Source organism: Neomonachus schauinslandi, chromosome 3 (assembly GCF_002201575.2).
Source record: "Neomonachus schauinslandi chromosome 3, ASM220157v2, whole genome shotgun sequence".
NCBI classification, from domain to species: Eukaryota; Metazoa; Chordata; class Mammalia; order Carnivora; family Phocidae; genus Neomonachus; species Neomonachus schauinslandi.
In genome coordinates this window covers 185,395,634-185,414,603 of record NC_058405.1, presented here as the reverse complement: position 1 = coordinate 185,414,603, position 18,970 = coordinate 185,395,634, and the positions used below count along the sequence as shown (strand labels likewise).

The window sequence follows — 18,970 nt, the reverse complement described above, 5'->3', positions numbered from 1 at the left end:
ATGACCTGAGCCGAAGGCAGTCGCTTAACCAACTGAGCCACCCAGGCACCCAGAAGTGAAGTAGTTCTTTACAGGAGTCTGCTCAGCTTACTGAAGGGCTGATCCTGGGCCAAATTTAGGAAGTTATCAGCCATTACTTCTTTGAATACATTTCCAGTCCCATTTGCTCTCTCTTCTCTTTCTGGAACTCCAATGATACAGCTGTTGGCTCTTTTGTTATTATTGCATAAATCCTTCTTACTCAAACTAGGTAAATTCTATTGATCTGTCTTCAAGTTCACTAATTCTAATTCTATCCTACAATCTCTAATCTACTATTGAGCTCTGGATAGTTTTTGTTTTATTTTGTTTTTGGTGATAGTATTTTTTTTTATTTAATTTTATTTTATTGTGTTATGTTAGTCACCATACATCATTAGTTTTTGATGTAGTGATCCATGATTCATTGTTTTCGTATAATTTCTTACTTTGATATTTTCCATGTGGTTTTCTTTTTAATTTCTTTGTTGAGATTTTTTATTTTTTTCATTTGTTTCAAGAGAATTCATTTTTATTTATTTTCACAAAAGTTGCTTTAAAATCCTTATCAGATAATTACAACATCTGATTCATTTTGGTATTGATATCAGGTATATTTTTTCTCCTTCAAATTGTGGTTTTCCTGGTTCTTGGTATGACGAGTACATTTCAGTTGTACTGTAGACATTTTGGGTACTATATTAGGAGACTCTGGATCCTACATAGTTTTTTGTGGGTTTTTGTTTTTGTTTTGTAAGCAGTATCCTACTGAGGTGTAGCTCAAGGGCCAGATGAATGTGCATGTTCAGCTTCCTACTGAATCCCACTGCTACCAACCCAGCAAAAATGATACAGACTCACAATGCCTCCCTTCCGGCCTCCCTTCAGCCTTGCTGACATCTTCCTGGTGAAAAGGGGACACCAATTCACCCTGTCTCACTGATTCCAAGTGTGGGTGTAAACTAAGCTCCAGGCTAAGCCCCACTGCCACCAGGAAAGGGAAAAGCTAAAATCTGGTATGTCTTGTCATTACAGTTTGGGGGTAGAAGCTCAACTCCCTGTTGACACTAGGAGTGGGGAGTAGGTGAGTGCCAACGACCCCTGGCTCCCAACCCCCTTGGTTTATGGTGGCAGGAGGTACAGGTTCAGTTCCCACTGGTTTCCAGTGACACCATCAGGGCTGTGGTAACTGGCCCTGACCCGTCACATCTCTTTGCTGCCAGGTAGGAATGAAGGCTCCTCTTATCTCTGGGACTTGCTGGCACTACTCTCATGGGACAATTGGAACACTGCCTACTTTTGCTGGATGGGGGACAGAAGCTCAGCTCCACTCTCAGCTCTGCCAATACTACCCCAGCAGGGGAATCAGAACCAATCTGCTTCCACTGGATGAGGAACAGAGTCTGCTCCTCACTTGGCCCCACAGACACTATCCCCAAAGGGAAACTGGCACGTGCCTCCTTCCACTGAGAGGGGGAAGGAAGAACCACTCCTTACTTGGTTCCACTGACAATACCCTAGCAAGGGAATGAGAGCACCACCAGCACTTTCTGCTGGGCAGGGGATGGAAGACTAGCCCTGCTCAGATCTCACACCTCCCAAAGTGGAGTCAGAGTATCACCTGCACGTGGCAGACAAGATGGAAAAATCTCTTGGAGATCTTTTTTCCTGTGCCTTTTGGTCATTCCAGGGTGTGCCTTCTACAGCACCCTGTCTGGGCTATATGGGTGGTAATGAGGAAAACCAGGGGAATCACGGGCATGTTCCTCAAGTCCTGAGACCCCTGCACAGTCCGCTTTCTCTTTTCCACCTTTCTGAATCTTCCTTATGCTTGTTTGTTGTGTTATGTCCACGTTTTTAGTAAGAAGGAGGGCCCAGGAAGAATGGGTCCACTCTATCTTTGTCAGAAATAGAAGTTGTGCCTCATTTTATTAGAGCGATTTTAACATTTTATTCTTTAAGATGTTTTCCTACCCAATTTTCACATTACACAGCGACCTCTTTGAAGGCACTGGACTGTGTTTTGTCAATATTCACTTTCCCAGAAATGCCAAAAAGAAACAGGAATGAATCCCAGCACTTGCTTAGAAACACGTTATAGTCAACCAATATTCTGCAAACTCCTAACTCTGCAAACATATTCTGCAAACCCCTAAACAAAACTTTAACTTTTTCCGTTTTTTCCCTCCTTTTATCCTATACGCATGTATTTACACATATAATTTATTAAATACCAAGTACTGAGTTAGATTTGAGAAACAGAAAGACAAGACCTAACCCTTGTTCTTGAGGGCTTTGTCATCTATCAGGATAGAGTCATGCACAGGGAGGTTAGAGGACAGTATGGCAAGTGCTATGAAATAGGTGTGAACAAACAGGGAAGGGAAAGGAGAGTGGGGCATGACTAATTCTTCCAAAGTGAGATGGCAAAGGCAGTTAAGATGGGCCTTGGAAAATAGATGAAGGGCAGGGCATGGGCAAGACGCAGAGCTATGAGAGACTAAAATGGTCTGGGGAAAGATGAAGGGCTGAATCAGGACAGGATACCACATAGAAGCTAAGAAACTTATTTCCCTCTTTTTCTATTGTCAATAAAGTTGGTAATTTCATTTTTTCACTTGCACTGATATGAGTATCAAGCTACCCAGCATTTCCTAGTCTTATGATTGATTTGCCCAGGGGCACCTGGGTGGCTCAGTTAGGTAAGCAACTGCCTTTGGCTCAGGTCATGATCCCAGGGTCCTGGGATTGAGCCCCGCATCAGGCTCCCTGCTCAGCTGGGAGTCTGCTTCTCCCTCTCCCGCTGCCTCTCCCCCTGCGTGTTCTCTCTCTCTCTCTGACAAATAAATAAATAAATAAATAAAACCTTTAAAAAAAAAAGAAAAAGAATGATTTGCCCATACCATTATTTACTTCTCATGGATCTCATTTTCAAATCCTGTCTTCCTTGCCCACTCTCCGTTATCTTCAATGGGAGGTTGTTTCTTTCCCAAAACTTTCTGCTGGAAGTTGTCTTTTTATTTCCAGCCCAGGCATTAAAAAGTTAAGGGATGTGAGAGATCAGCAGGACTGACTAAGAGTATAGACCTCTGAAAAGCCACTACTCCATATAAGCATTAGGACCCATTAATGTTTGTTATTGTCTATGAGTTTCCTGTAATTTCATAAACAGTGAATTGGGATTTACATGAAGGGAATAATATTGCCAGTCGTTTCAAATGACAACGACAGCTTCCTTTTTTAATGCAGAACAATTTAACCTTGCTCCATTCCAGGTAAGGAAAGAAGGGATTCCCTTGGCAATGAAGAGGTGAGATTCAAAGCATAATCCTTGGATTTTCTGTGTGGCCCACAGGGAGGCACGGTCAATATATCTGTCAGATGAATGTGGCAGACAGTCACCAATGGAATACCATCTCTTTCAAATGCAAGGATGAGATGACTCTGAATAACTCTAAGAGAACATCTCAAACGGAGTCACACTCCGTCAGAACTAGTACGTTTTGAAATATTTAGTTGAACAATTTCAACGTGTAGTCTAAGGAGCACTAGGTCCATGAGATGATCCAAGAGAAAAAGTTCTAAGAAATATTAACCCACTGTTTTCTAAAAATATTTGGCCATAGAACCCTTTTATTCCATGACACTCTGTTAAAATCTGAAAGGATGCATGACCTACCAACACCTTTTGGAAAATCCTAACCTGATCAAATAATCCATTTTACAAAGGATGAAAGTGCTCTCTCTCTCTCTCTCCGTCTCCCCAAATTTGATTTGCCCAAGGTCACCCCACTAGTTCCCAGGAAAGCTAGGACTAACTCCTAGTACTCCTTCTCTGCTACCACACTCCCTTACCAGAGGAACCTTTTCTAAATGGCAATTTAATCATACTGGACTTCCTGATAAACAGCAAGATCATTAGTCATTTAATGTTAGTTATGTTTGAAAGCTTGCCCACGAAAGGGTTGACCTGAAAGAGGTTAGTATTATATGTCTCTCCTTTCAAGCAGCTATTTCAAGGTTAGTTTTACCTGGAGTAAAAGTAAATTTCTGTCTGTTTGGAACAGTTCCATCTTGAAGATATTTCAATATTTCTTGCCACAGCACCCTTTCTGTGCTCGGTATTTTTAGCTCACTGTTTTCTATTTTGGCAGCCGAGAAGCTGCAGTTTGTAATTTTACCTCCAGCTTCATATTTCTTCTTAAAAGTGAATACAATGTCCTGTTTATAATAATAAAATCACTAGTTGGCAGAACGACATTAAATGGAAAAAAAAAAAAAGAGAGAAAGCAATTGGAAAATTTAGAGCAAGCAATTTTAAGTGCCAAGTTTCACATTTGTAATGGTCCAGTGGAGGTCACTGGGCATCCTTTTTATTGAGGGGATAGTGAAGAAATAGATATCCACAAGTTCTCCTGTGAAAAACTATAGTCACCACCTCCACTTCAAGGAAGCTCGTATTTTACTAAAAAGTGATGTGATCCAAACTTCCACAATATTACTAACTATAGGAAAAATATAAAAATCGGTTTAGTGTGGTATTTTCCCCCTCCAATATTTAGGTTTTCATTTTCCACTTTAATTGAGCTTTTAAGCTTTGGTTTCCTATTCCAGTTTAGCAACAAAGGAAACAAAATAATAAGAATGAAATTAGAAATAATTGGAGCCAGTCTCAGAAACAACCTTGGGGTTTTTTGGGCTTCTGGTGCAACCCCCTTTAAGCAGTTTCCTTGGATACATTCTCTTCCTGATCTCCAAAGGCTTGAAGTATTGGTGTTGCTTGCTCTTTGCTTTTCTTTAACCTCAGATGCCCTGCTAAAGAGAGCTGCAGGTCTAGGCCATGCAAACAGGGATTCTCCAGAGACTGGAGGTGAAGGTCCAGAAAAATGGTGCTCGCGATCAGAAGGGCCAGATCACCCCTAGGAGCTCACACCAGCCTTCCTTCTTGAAAATTGCTAACCAACCATTTTTCTTTTCAAAATAAACACCATTTCTCTCAACTTCAGTTTGCAAAATATTACCCCAATTCCACTGGACTAAAAAACTGGAATTTTACTGACATAATTGGATTATGAGGTTTAAAGATTGATGGAACTTTTCTGTTCCAAATGTAATTGTTCAAATACCAAACCTAAACGGGTATGTAGAAGTCCTTACGTAGCCAGAGCCAGAGTAACACTGCAGGCTCCATGGCAGGGTGGCTGAGCAGAAGGGATCAAGAAGCTATCAAAACCATAGGAGTTGTGAGCCCTGGTATAGAAAGATCTGGGAGTCTTAGGGGAATGTGTCATCTTTTCTGCAGCCACAGCCTATCACTAAATGAAGACTGCTTTAGTCACTCCAGTTCCCTCTATGCTTGCTCATTTTTCAGATCTCAGTTCAAGCACCAATGCCCTTGGCAGTTGGTTCACACTGATATTATAGCACTTGCCATACTTTGCTGTAATTTGCCGGAGTGTAAATCTGTCTCCCTGAGAAAGAGTAAAGTCCTATAGAACAAGAACTGAGCCTTTCTTGTCTCTCTATTTCCAGTAACTAACTTAGAACTTGGCATATATTACATATACACATATAAAAATAATATATATAAGTAGACATATATAGGAAAGACAGGAAAAGGAAAAAGACATAGCTTTCACTTAGGGGTTTATAGAATGTGTATTAATTTACTCATAGCACATGTTTTTTATTTTTTATTTTTATTTTATTTTTTTAAAGATTATTTATTTATTTATTTGACAGAGAGAGACACAGCGAGAGAGGGAACACAAGCAGGGGGAGTGGGAGAGGGAGAAGCAGGCTTCCCGCCGAGCAGGGAGCCTGATGCGGGGCTCGATCCCAGGACCCTGAGATCATGACCTGAGCTGAAGGCAGACGCTTAATGACTGAGCCACCCAGGCGCCCCTATAGCGCATGTTTTTTAGTGGGTGCTGGGACTCATTCCGAATTCTTGTGACATTCCTCAGAAAATTAATATTGATAAAAACCTCTGTGAAGGCACTGCACCTCTGAGCAGAAGAAATCATAGTGCTGGAAAGGCTTGTACCAAGTAACTCTCCCCTCCGGCACAATCCATCCAATTACTGAATCCCCACTGTCCCTGGATGGTATTCAATTAATATCTGTTGGCTGAAAAACTGAGTGAATCTATTGTAAGACCAAAGAGAAGGAAAAGGCAATCAGATCAAAAGACTTCAGCATGCCACACACTTATCTTTATGATTATCTTTTATTGTAAAAATTAAGAAGCTAACTGATTACATACATAAATACATGAAGAATTAATCCTGGTGCCCTCCTAAGGTATGTGGGTCAGGAGATAAGTGAAGTGTCCAAATGAAAGAGTCGGTGTTCCAGAACACATTGGCATTCTCAGTACTTCCTGTGCTTTCAGCCAACTGTGATCTATGGGTATCTGCTCATGCCCCGTACATGGATTCATGGAAATTACCTAGTTTCAGCTACACTAATCCTTACAAAATAGGCAAGTGGCTAAAAAAGATTATTACAAAGATCCACAGACTGAAGATAATACTAAACTGATCGTACTAATTCTACTAATACCAGGAAAATGGCAAAGTTGACATTTCTTCTGCCCCTAATATATATTCATCACCAGCCACATGACATGTATGACTTCAAAACAATGACTGTCAATCAAATGCTACCTAGCAGATCCTTAGAAAAAAATAAAAACACGTAATCTGTTCCTTCAAGGTAAAGGTGACATTTTAACAGTAAGAAAAAAAAGTCACTGACTTTTGAACACAATAAAACAAGAAACTCAAGCTTTGAAGATAAAACTTTTAAAAAGGATGTTTGAAATGTTATAAATTTGGAGACCTAAAATGACCTAAGTATAAAATTGCACCTACTGCAAAACTAATCATATCTATACACTTAAACATTCTGGGTGTACTTTCTAACTCGTGTTTAAAGATGCCAACTGAAGACTAACCAAAGACTACGAACCCATTTTTTAAAAATCTAAAAATGTAGCACCTTTCGATTAGTTCACAAGAACTGACTGACATCATGAAAGATGAAAATTTATTAGCTGGATTGTATTTTCGAATACAAGCAGTGAATAGGACTGAGTATTATCATTTAGTAAGTTCAATTCACTTCTTCTGAGGTATCTTTTTCGGTTACGATAACCATTAAATCTAAAACTAAGTATCAAAATACACAGAACTTATAATCAGACCTTTGTGTTTCTATATCACAGGTTGTGAAAGCAAAAATTAAAAAAAAAAAAGAAGAAGAATTTCAATCACACTGCTCTCACCAAAAGTAAAATTATGAATAAGAACAGTTTTCTATACCTTTCTAAAGGAAAATATCTTCAATATTTATTTTATTCTCATTTTCCAATTTTATGTACATTTATAACGTCCATAATAAATCAGCAAAGTAGTAAATATGTTTGTGATTGTAAAATAAAGACATATATGTTATTGGGAATGCATGTTCAAAAAAGTTTAGAGATGACTACTTTAGGTATCAGGACGCAGTTGAAAGATTTTAAGCTAAAGGAGGAAAAGCAATCAGATTTGAATTTTAGAGACATAATCCTAGAGATAATAGGCAAGGAGAAAGTGTTGGGAGGTTAAGGTGACTTAAAAGAAATCTCTGATACTATGCTCATAGCAGTCCACTGCAGCTCACCCTATAAGCTCCCTGTATCTGTGGATCCCTGCACAAGGACACACAGGCATATTTTAACAGAGGTCTTCTGCAGAGCAAGGCCTCCTGTTCTGTGGCCTAACTCAGAGGCAACTGGGGCCAAAGAAAAAGGCAACACGGATCCACCAGAGGGGAACTGAGAACACGCTGGGCTGGCTGACTGTTGAAGTGCCTTATTATTTATCTGTAGGCTAGGAATCAGGTTAGAAAAAATTGAGCACCTCTCTTTTCTGATAGTCCCATTTATAATTTTTAAAAGACATAAAAGTTATTTTAAAAAATAATTTGAAAAATAGAGCAATTTATAAAATGAAGTAAACTACTGCCTCCCTATCTCCTACTACCCTACCAAGCCCACACATGATAATCACCGTCGACAGTGTGATGTATTTCCTTCCAGACCTTTTTCTATGCATATATATTTTTATATGTACATATATATGTATGCATGGGTATATACATTTGGATAGTATTTTTATATTCTTTGGCTTTATTAAAAATAGGCTCATATTCACACTGCTTTGAAACTTGTTTCTTTTACTTGGCAACATATGATAGCCGTCCCTTTAGGACAGTCCACGTGGATCTAGTTCCTGGTTGGCAGCTGCAGGGAATACAACCTATGACATAGGTTATTTAACCTTCCCTTTGCTGGGGTGCCTGGGCTGAGTGTCGGATGTTTGGTGGAGGCTCAGGTCATGATCTCAGGGTCATGGGACTGAGTCCCGCATTGGACTCTGCACGTGGCAGGGAGTCTGCTTGAGACTCTCCCTTTTCCCCTTCCACACCTGTGCGCTCTCCCCCACCAAATAAATAAATCTTAAAAAAAAAAATAAAATAACCATTCCAGGGACGCCTGGGTGGCTCAATTGGTTAAACGCCTGCCTTCGGCTCAGGTCATGATCCCAGGGTTCTGGGATCGAGTCCCGCATCGGGCTCCTTGCTCAGGGAGGAGCCTGCTTCTCCTTCAGCCTGCCGCTCCCCCTGCTTGTGCTCTCTCTCTCTGACAAATAAATAAATAAAATCTTTTAAAAAATGTAGAATGAAATCTAGGTTTGTGTTATTAAAAAAAAAATAACCATTCCTTTGTTGAGGGACATTAGCAGTGTCACTTTTACAACAGAGAAGCAATGAACATTCTTGTACATCTATCCTTGTACATTTTGAGTAGGATGGATTCCTGGAAGTCAAGTTTTGGGGTGAAAGGGTAGGTACATTTCAAATGTTGATAGTTACTGCGGAATGGCTACACTGACTTAAACTTCAAACAATGAAGTTCAGCCATTCATTCTTACTAGATTTTTTTTTTTTTTTAATAGATTCCTAGGTTTAGAGAAAGACCTTAGAAAATGAGCCCTTCAATTTGTATGCGAGAAAATGACAGTTCAGAGAGAGTAAGGTTTGGGTCCAAGATCCCAAACCCCTGATGAGATCACTGACCAGTAGTTCCATGAGTGGTGGTTACTGCTGAAAGCCAGGACGGTAACTTGAGTTAAGTGACTTCAAATATAAACATGTGTTCCATCAGAGCTACTAACAAGTAGGAAAGGGGACTGTCATCTCCTTTTCCTTGCCTACCCTTGGCAAGAAAAGGAAAAGAGGCAGTAAATTCCTAAAAGATACAATAGCAAGAGGGAGCAGAGAAGGAGGATTCTCTTTTTTTTTTTTTTTTTAAGATTTTATTTATTTATTTGAGAGAGAGCATGAGAGGGGGGAGGGTCAGAGGGAGAAGCAGACTCCCTGCCAAGCAGGGAGCCCGATGCGGGACTTGATCCCGGGACTCCAGGATCATGACCTGAGCCGAAGGCAGTTGCTTAACCAACTGAGCCACCCAGGCGCCCGAGAAGGAGGATTCTCAAACTTAGGTGGAGTAACGGGCAATGAGAGCGAAGGTATCGTAAGTTCAGCTGCATGAAGTGAGCGAGTGTGGTGGAAAAGACTCTGACATGGGATGACCTTAGCGGAAAACCTTGCACAGCCTCAGTGGGTTGTATGAAAACTTTCTTGGTTCTAAATATCTCCATGTGGCATCCAAAATGAATGCCAGTACTGAAACCAAATTCTGAAGAGAAATATCAGAAAAGAACTAACATCCCACAATGAAGAAACATCTTCAAAGAAGATGTTGTTATAAAAATACCACAAAAGTACTTTCCAACAAATTCCAGACCTAAAAGTAAAGCTTTAAAATGAAGCTCCAAGCACAGAAGCTTTGAATCCTTTGCTCTGTGCCTGAAGAGGCCCGTTTAAAGGAAGGTACTTCTGACCAGATAACACTGTCGTTATTTGATCAGACCTACAGGACATAACAATGAGAAAAAAAGATGGCAACTGTATCCTTTGAAATTAGAATGGTCTAGAACAGACATGAGCATGCTTTTTCTATAAAGGGCCAGAGAGCCCTTTGCAGGCCATATGGTCTCTGTTGCAATTATTCAACCCTAATGTTGTAGTGCAAAAAGATAGCCATAAACAAAATATAACCAAATAAGCATGGTTGTGTTCCAATACAACTTAATGGATACTGAAATTTGAATTTCATATAAGTTTCATGAAAGATTATTTTTGTTTTGATTTTTTTTTCAATCAGTTAAAAATACAAAAACCATGCTTAGCTCATAGGCTATACATAAATAGGCAGTGGGCTAGATTAGCTTGTGGGCCATAATTTGCCAACCTCTAGTACAGAGCACTTAATTCTCAACTGAACTGAATTTGAATGTTGGTAGAAAGATGGAAATATCTGAGCCCCGTCCCTAAGAAAGTAAAGTTAGAAGATAGAAAGGTAGAAACATGTTGTTCTTAAAGAGTTTCAGATATTTACCTTAAATCTCTTCTCTTGCTGAATTCCTCTGGTGGGATTGTCCAGGGCAGACCTTGAGGGAGACAGTCTAGAACTTCCGAAGAGAAATCAGAGAAATCCACACCATACTCTGTTAGTATTCCTTCTGTTTCAGGCTCAATTTCACCAGCCTGCCCAAGACTCTTAGCCAGCTGCCTGTGAACAGGACAGAGAGGAACAAGCATGTTAGTGAATAAATGGATCATAGGCATCCGTTTCCTCTCTAAAAGTGAGGGTAATAGGAAAATCTTCAAAACCTCCTGCCCTTTCCCCAGCAAGAACACCATCACCAATGAATGGGGGGCCAAGTAGAAGAAACAAGGATACTCTTGCCCTGTTAAATTCCCTAACTACAGTATAATTTTAACTTTCTTCCGGAATTCTGATGTGGGCAGTTGGGCCAGATGGCCTTTCTTGGGCTTCTTGCAATTGTTTTTCATGAAAAGTCAAACTGATATTGTTAAAAGCTTTTGTCAATTCCTTCTCTTGCAAACACCTTTAGAGACAATTCTGATTAGCCCAGTTTGCTGTTAAATCATTAGTTTCACAGCGCCTATACCTTGAGTCATGCTCACTAGATTAGATCTGGTACTTACATTTTTTCACAATTCTAATTATTACCTTAATATTTTATCTGAACACACTACTAATATATTTTCACTGTAAGAAGTTAGAAAATAGGGGCGCCTGGGTGGCTCAGTTGTTAAGCGTCTGCCTTCGGCTCAGGTCATGATCCCAGGGTCCTGGAATTGAGCCCCGCATCGGGCTCCCTGCTCAGCGGGAAGCCTGCTTCTCCCTTCCCCACTCCCCCTGCCTGTGTTCCCTCTCTCGTTGTGTCTCTGTCAAATAAACAGAATCTTAAAAAAAAAAAAAAAAAGAAGTTAGAAAATACAGAAATGCATCAAGAAGAAAATTAAAATTATCTGCTATCTGGTCACTCAGTAAACTACCATTCACTTTTTGGGGTGTTGGTCCATTAAAAGTAAGATTGCATTTAATGGAATAGTTCTGATGCTATGAGTAGGGTTCCACCTTTTGGAAGGCAAATATTACTCTTCATCTATATATTTATAGATCTATAAATATACCAAAATTGATAGCGCTCAATTCTCATTTAGTACTGGCATGCCACATTCAGGCCGTAAGTCTAAGTTATGTGTTGAATACAGAGAGTCAATAGGAAATATGATACTCTTCCTGCAAGGGGTTTAGCTCTGGCATTAGGGCTTTCTCTGTTACCATTCAGTTTCTTTGAAGAAGATTGTTTCCTACGTAAGGGTAGATGCCTGGCGGCCAGAATTCTTAGGTACACAATGGTAGAGGGATACTGGGGATGTGGTTGCCTCATATGCAGAATTTTAACAAATTCCCATCTTCAGCCTTGCTACTGGACCAAGGCAGTGATGGCAACAGGGCTGGCCCCAGCTCTCACATGCCAGCCAAGAGAAACCAGCCAATAGCTGACACATACACCTGCCTACCTGCATAAGTTCCATAGCCTGTGGGTTGCCTGTGGGCTCCACACATACAACATGGGCTCAGACCAGTGTCATTTCCCCAGAAAGCATATCAAAAGCCAAAAGCAGCAAAAATATGAGGGGAAAAAATACAGAAAGCTATCAGGAAGATCTATAAATATTTGGAAATTTAACAACCAGTGGGCTAAATGAGAAAAAGAGAATCAGAAAGTATTTCGAACTGAATAAAACACAATATATCAATATTTATGAGAAGCAGCTAAAGCATTGCTTTGAGGGAAATTCTGCTTTAAATAAATGTAATGCTCATATTAGAAAAGAAGAAATGTCTCAAATTCGTGATCTAAAGCTTCTATCTTAAAAAATTGAAAAAAGAAAAGCAAATTAGATCTCAGGTAAGCAGAAGGAAGAAAAAAATAAATAAGAATCAAGGGACGTGTATCATATGATCTCACTGATATGAGGAATTTTTAATCTCAGGAAACAAACAGGGTTGCTGGAGTGCTGGGGGGTGGAAGGGATGGGGTGGCTGGGTGATAGACATTGGGGAGGGTATGTGCTATGGTGAGCGCTGTGAATTGTGTAAGACTGATGAATCACAGACCTGTACCTCTGAAACAAATAATACATTATATGTTAAAAAAAAAAAAAAAGAAGAAGAAGAAAATAGTAGGAAGAGAAAAATGAAGGGGGGGAAATCGGAGGGGGAGACGAACCATGAGAGACTATGGACTCTGAGAAACAAACTGAGGGTTCTGGAGGGGAGGGGGATGGGGGCCTGGGTTAGCCTGGTGATGGGTATTAAAGAGGGCACATATTGAATGGAGCACTGGGTGTTATATGCAAACAAGGAATCATGGAACACTACATCAAAAAAATTAAAAAATAAAAAAATAGGAAAAAAAAAGAATCAAGGGACAGAAAATGAACAATAAAGAAAACCAATAAAATCAAAAGCTGATTTTTTGAAAAGAGAATAAAATAGAGAAGTTTCTAGTGAGGCTAATCAAGAAAAATGAGGAAAGACCCAAATTACCAATATCAGGAATGAGAGAGGAAACATCATTATAGATCCTACAAGCATTAAAAGGATAATAAGGGAATTATAAATGACTTTAATTCAACATCTTGGATGAAATGGATAAATTCCCTGAAAGACACAAACTGCCTAAGATTATTCAAGCCAAACCCAATACCTAAATATTCCTGTATCTATTTAAAACACTGAATTCATAGTTTAAAAACCTTCCCACAAAGAAAACTCCAGGCCCAGGCAGTTTCACTGGTAAATGCTACCAAGTATTTAAGAAAAGAATTAATACCAATTATATACAAACTCTTTCAGAATATAGAAGATGGAACACTTTCCAACTAATCTTATGAAGCCAGCATTACCTTGATACCAAAATCAGACAAAGGATTCATGAGATCAATATTCCTCATGAACACATTCTTAAAATTCTTATGAAATATTAACACACACATAGAATTCACCCTTGAACAATATGGGGTTGAACTGTGTGGGTCCACTTATATGCAGATTTTTTAAAATACAGTACAGTAATATAAATGTATTTCCCTTCCTTATGATTTTCTTAATAACATTTTCTTTTCTCTAGCTTACTTTGTTGTAGGAATAGAGTATATAATACACATAACATACAAAAGGTCAACTGTATATAAAAAGGATAATACATCATGACCAAGTAAAGATTTAAAGATCTGTCCAACATTCAAAAACCAATCAATATAATTCATTGTATTAGCGAACGATGAGAAAAACATTCAATCATTTTGACAGATGCAGAAAACCATTGGACAAATTCAACATCCATTCATGATCAAAACTCTCAACAAATGAGTAATGAACAGGGAACCCTCAGCTTGATTAGTGGCACCCAGGAAAACCCTACAGCTAATACCAAAACTTAATGGTGAAACACCAAGTGCTTTTCTCCAGACCAGGAAGAAGACAAGGGTGTTAACTCTCACCAATTCTATTAAACATGGGATTGGTGAACGCCATAAAGCAACTAAAAAACTAACTAAGAGTTAGTTTCTTTTTTTTTTTATAGGAGAGATTTATTTGAAGAAATATTATAACATATAAAAACTACATAAAGTCTTAATTTCCACTCATACAGTGGTAGATTTGATATAACACATAATAAAAAACTTTTAAAATCCAGAATGCACAAAGTCATTAGTTGATAAGCAAACCTCACAGAGCAGCTTCATGTCAGCCAAGGCCACAAACACCGCAAATGACACATTTGAACTGACAGATTGACATGTTAAAAATACAACATCAGTGCATGTTGGGGATCCCTGGTGCCAGAAACAAGGGCGACGGGAGGGCAAAACGAGTCTTTAGTAGTTTCCTCCTCTTTGATTTTAACTGAGGCACTCTCTCGAGCTTTGGCTAACATACAGCCCTTGATCTCCAAGCCAATGGCTTTGGCCAGGGCGGCGGCACAGCATTCCCCACCTGTCGGTGCTTATCTAGGATGTTGCCAAACATCCTAGGGTAGGGGTCCGGGAAGCCCCGGGAGCGGGCACACTCCCGCACACTCACAACGGGTGCTGCTCAGGGAGCAGGACGCGGCCCTGCTTGCCCATGGGCTCAGGGCTGGTGACAGTGGTGCTGAGGAAGCCATCCCACTCCAGCCGTCCGTAGAGGCCGGCCCAGTGGTTGTGCCAGTTTCCAGTGTGGGGCAAGCACCAGGGGATGAGCATGTTGAAGTGTCTAGCTGCAGAGTCACAGGCTTTGCCCGCTTCCACCCAGGAGCAGACCCCGCGGAGGGCCCCACTGGGCATATGAAAACAGAAGACTTCTACATTGCATGTCAGTGGGCCAAAGGACTACAACTTCCATTACAGAAGTGACTAGCCTCCTACATAATGCCAGGCGTTTATAGAACACTCCTCTCACTCTATGAAAACCAGTAGCCAGCACGCTGTACATGACTTAGACTCGCCTCAACTCATGACTTGGACCATGGAGAGAATGCTACACAAAGAGGCGCTCAGGATTCATTCGTGGCAGCTAGAGTGGCTTCTAGTGATGGCAGTGGTGGCAACAGGGTCCAGTGGCAATGCTGATCTGTAAGAGCAGTGTACGAGCCCTTGGCATTGTGGCCAAACTAATCCTGATAAAAGATGAGGACTGGATTTCTTGTCCTTGCTTCTCCAGATCTGCCTTGGTTCTCGCCTACAACTTTTAAACATTCAAGACTCTTACTGTTTCTGTGAGCCCTTCAATATCCTTCTGATATACTCCTTTTCCAACCAGAGTTAGTTTCTTTTATTTGCAATCAAGAAGCTATACACAGGGGGCTCCTGGCCGGCTCAGCTGGTAGGGGATGCAACTCTTGATTTCAGGGTTGTGAGTTTAAGCCCCATGTTGGGTGCAGAGCTTACTTTAAAAAAAAAAAAAGTCTAGACAGTTTAAAGACTCAAGTCTCATTAATTTTCAAAATGATCATTAATTTTTGAAATGACTACATTATTACCTGTGTTCACTAGGATGAAGTTTCCACTGAGGATTTAAGGAACTTGTTGTTACTGCCTCTGAAGTCTAAAGGACATTTTGGAAATAAATGGGACCTGAGTTACTTCCAACCCATCTATTATCCTCATAGCTTCCTGAGGTTCTGTTTCCTACATTCATCTCCTAATACTTATGTCTTTAACTGTCTGGGTTCTTGGTTGCAAGCACAAGAAACTAACTCGTTGGAAAAGGAATTTATTGAAAAGATATCAAAGAGCTCACAGAAAGTGAGAGGCCTGGAGAACCCGAAAAAGGGATGGAAAAAAAAGAATTACATGCTCAGCCTCTAAATTCCTGATTCCAGGCTAAACTGAAAACTGAGGGACTTCCTAGATGCATCAAACATGTATTTTGACTCTCTTGCAGCTGCCAGGATAAGCTCGGTGGGGAATAAAATTTAAAGGGCAATAAATCATCACATCATTGAATTCGGGGTCTCACTAAATCTCTTATGTGAAAAGTTGGGGTACTAATCATGAAAAATAAGACTCAGGGAACCAGACTCTCTCTCTCTCTACACACACACACACACACACACACACACACACACACACACACTATTATATAGGAGGATGCAGAAAGGTCTGAGGACCCTGGATGCCTAGTTCCAACTGACCTTTCACTGTCATGAATCATAAGGGGACTATATAGGGTTATATCCATTCTAAGGGGTGGTCTCTGAAAAGATAGTAGAGCAGAAACTTCCTCCCTGCAAGCAGAACTTCAAGCAATATATCCATGGTCTACTTCGGCTGAAGACACATGGCCTGATGGGCAGTTGCACAAGTTTAGCCAGATGGATAGGGACTGAAAGAAGAAAGATTGGAGTACTGATGACAAGAACATCTGGGGAAGAGACATGTGCATGAAATGGGCCTATTGAAGTGAGCCCAGAGTATGACTATTTGTGTTCTGTGAGAATGCTCAGCAAAAGACTTCCACTGTGGAGGTAGGATGATCTGTTGGGAGAATGTCAACCAACCTCCCTCCCCAACCACTGCAACGCTTGCTCACTGGGAATAAGAACAAAGTACAAGGTAGCAGGAAATTAGCTCCATGGCGTGAACTACCTCTCACTAATAATGACTTGTGTACCACACCTGCAGGATGCCAGTTTGCCAGGAGTAGCAACCAGCTTTGAGCCTCTGATTCAGAACCGTAGCAGGAGGACCCACTAATTACCTGATACCAGATTGAGTTTGCTGAGCTCTTCTATGATGCAGAGGGCAGTTATTTCTCTCCATTAAAAGAAACATTAATTCTGGGTTTGGGTTTGTTACCTTCATTTGCTCCACCCTCCTTGCTTATAGAAACACAGTCCATAGATTTACCAAATTATCTTTTAAGCTATTATGTTATATTACTCAACACTGTAATTGAGGATTTCATCTTATAGAAGTAGCAAAGCCCACTGAATTCACTGATTAGAATGGTGTCACAGTGTACTAATGAACTAAATTGGGAGGCAACACCTTATGAGGTTGAAGGGCTATCCTCTAGGATACAAAGTTGCTCGTAGTATCCTAAAGCCAAGCACATGGTCTGGGAACCAAGAATGCAAGGGAGGAGTTGGGCCTTTCAATATCATATTTAAGACCCACTCACAATAATACTCACCTCTACAACTGAGAGATTTTAATATCTCTGGAGATATAAGTCATGATTCTTCTGAATTGGAAGCTAAGACTCCAAGATCCCAACTGATATAAATCAAGGCACAAAGTATACTACCCATTTCCTGAAAAAAATATATTTGCAATTCAAGCCAGCTGAGGGATGACTCAGAAGTAAAAGATTCAAGAATGGTAAGTCATAATATAGAGAGATTAATCGTAGATTATGTTGAGACACGAAATTGCCAATATATGTGACCATTTTTTACCTGTAAAACACAATTTCATATGATTGTACCCTACAGTATTTAAAAATCACATAAAATACTTAATTATATATATAAATCAGACAGCATACATAGTTTCTGGGAGAAGTATAAACAATGATGTAGATCATATAGAGGTTTTAGAGAATGAAACCAACATGAAAAGAAACATATTCTTCTATGTGGTGATAGCATCATACCAGTCTTTGTGAGGTAGACTTAAAACAGTGGCCACCCTACTCTTACCTGGTGACATTAGAGTGGCCAAAAATGATTCTCTTATGCCTGAAGTAGAAAAGGGCCTAAACATTTGAACAAAAGGCATTTTATAATATCCAACTTTTAAGATAGAATACTAAAATCTGGGAAGACCTCATTATTTAAACATGGGAAGGCGACATCCCAGGCATTTTATTAAACAAGAAAATACTGTATGTTAAAAGGAAGAAGGAAAAGAAATTACAGAAGGATAAAACATACTCTGTAAGTATGTGGCCAAAGAAATTACTATCTTGACCAAAGATATTCATAAGAACATATCACCGCTATAAGGGAAGAACTCAAAGTAAAGATGCAGGTGCATAATAAAAAAACTAATTTCACAAAAGGAAATAAAAACTAGTGCTTCAGGAGGCGGAGCAAGATGGCGGAGGAGTAGGAGACCTGGATTTCGTCTGGTCTCAGGAATTCAGCTGGATAGGGATCAAACCATTCTGAACACCTACAAACTCAACAGGAGATCGAAGAAAAGAAGAGCAACAACTCTCTCATCAGAAAAGCGACCACTTTCTGGAAGGTAGGACGTGCGGAGAAGTGAATCCGAGGCGATATTCGGGAGGATTAGACGGCGGGGGAGGGGCCTCCGGCGGCCGCTTCTGGCAAGTGATAGAGCCGCGGAGCACAAAATCGGAACTTTTAGAAGTCGGCTCCGCCGAGGGACGTCACTCTGGTGGCTAAGCGGGGGGTGGAACCCTCCGGGACAGTGTGGTCTCAGGACCCACGGGTCACAGAAAGACCGGAGGTGCCTGAGTGCGGCAGAGCTCCCAGGTATCGGAGCAGGGAAGCCGGCTGCAGAGGCGGAGCCCAGGCGCGGGCTCTCAGCTCGGGGTGGCCATAAACCGCGATCCGCGGCACAGTCGGGCCCCTGCTCCTCCAGCAGGGACCCAACAAGTGGCAGATCCGGGGAGACTCCCCTTCCTCCCCCGGGAGGAGCCGCGCGGGAGTGCGCCGCAGGAATCTGCTGGGTTTGGAGACTCCACCCGGGGTCGGGTGCCAGAGATAGAAACGTGCGGTCACAGGCCGGGTGAGCACGGAGTGCGGCTGGAGACTGGGGAGACGGGAGTGACTGACGGCTTTTCTCTGGGGGCTCACTGAGGAGCGGGGCCCCGAGTTCTCGGCTCCTCCGGGGTGGAGATTGGGAGGCCGCCATTTCCACTCCCGTCCTCCAAAGCTGTACCGAAAGCTTGCAGGGAACAAAAGCTCCCAAGAGCAAAACTGAGCAGATTACTTAGCCCGGA

General features: G+C 40.9%; 1 protein-coding gene across 1 annotated transcript in view; it reads right to left on the bottom strand.

Moving 5' to 3' along the window:
• The window catches only part of DIS3L2 (DIS3 like 3'-5' exoribonuclease 2), a 349,227-nt gene that overhangs the window by 156,775 nt on the left and 173,482 nt on the right, over positions 1 to 18,970 (bottom strand). Inside the window, exon 10 of the mRNA XM_021690362.2 lies at positions 10,529 to 10,702. Within this exon, the coding sequence (XP_021546037.2) occupies positions 10,529 to 10,702 (174 nt within the window). The remainder of the gene's footprint in view (positions 1 to 10,528; positions 10,703 to 18,970) is intronic.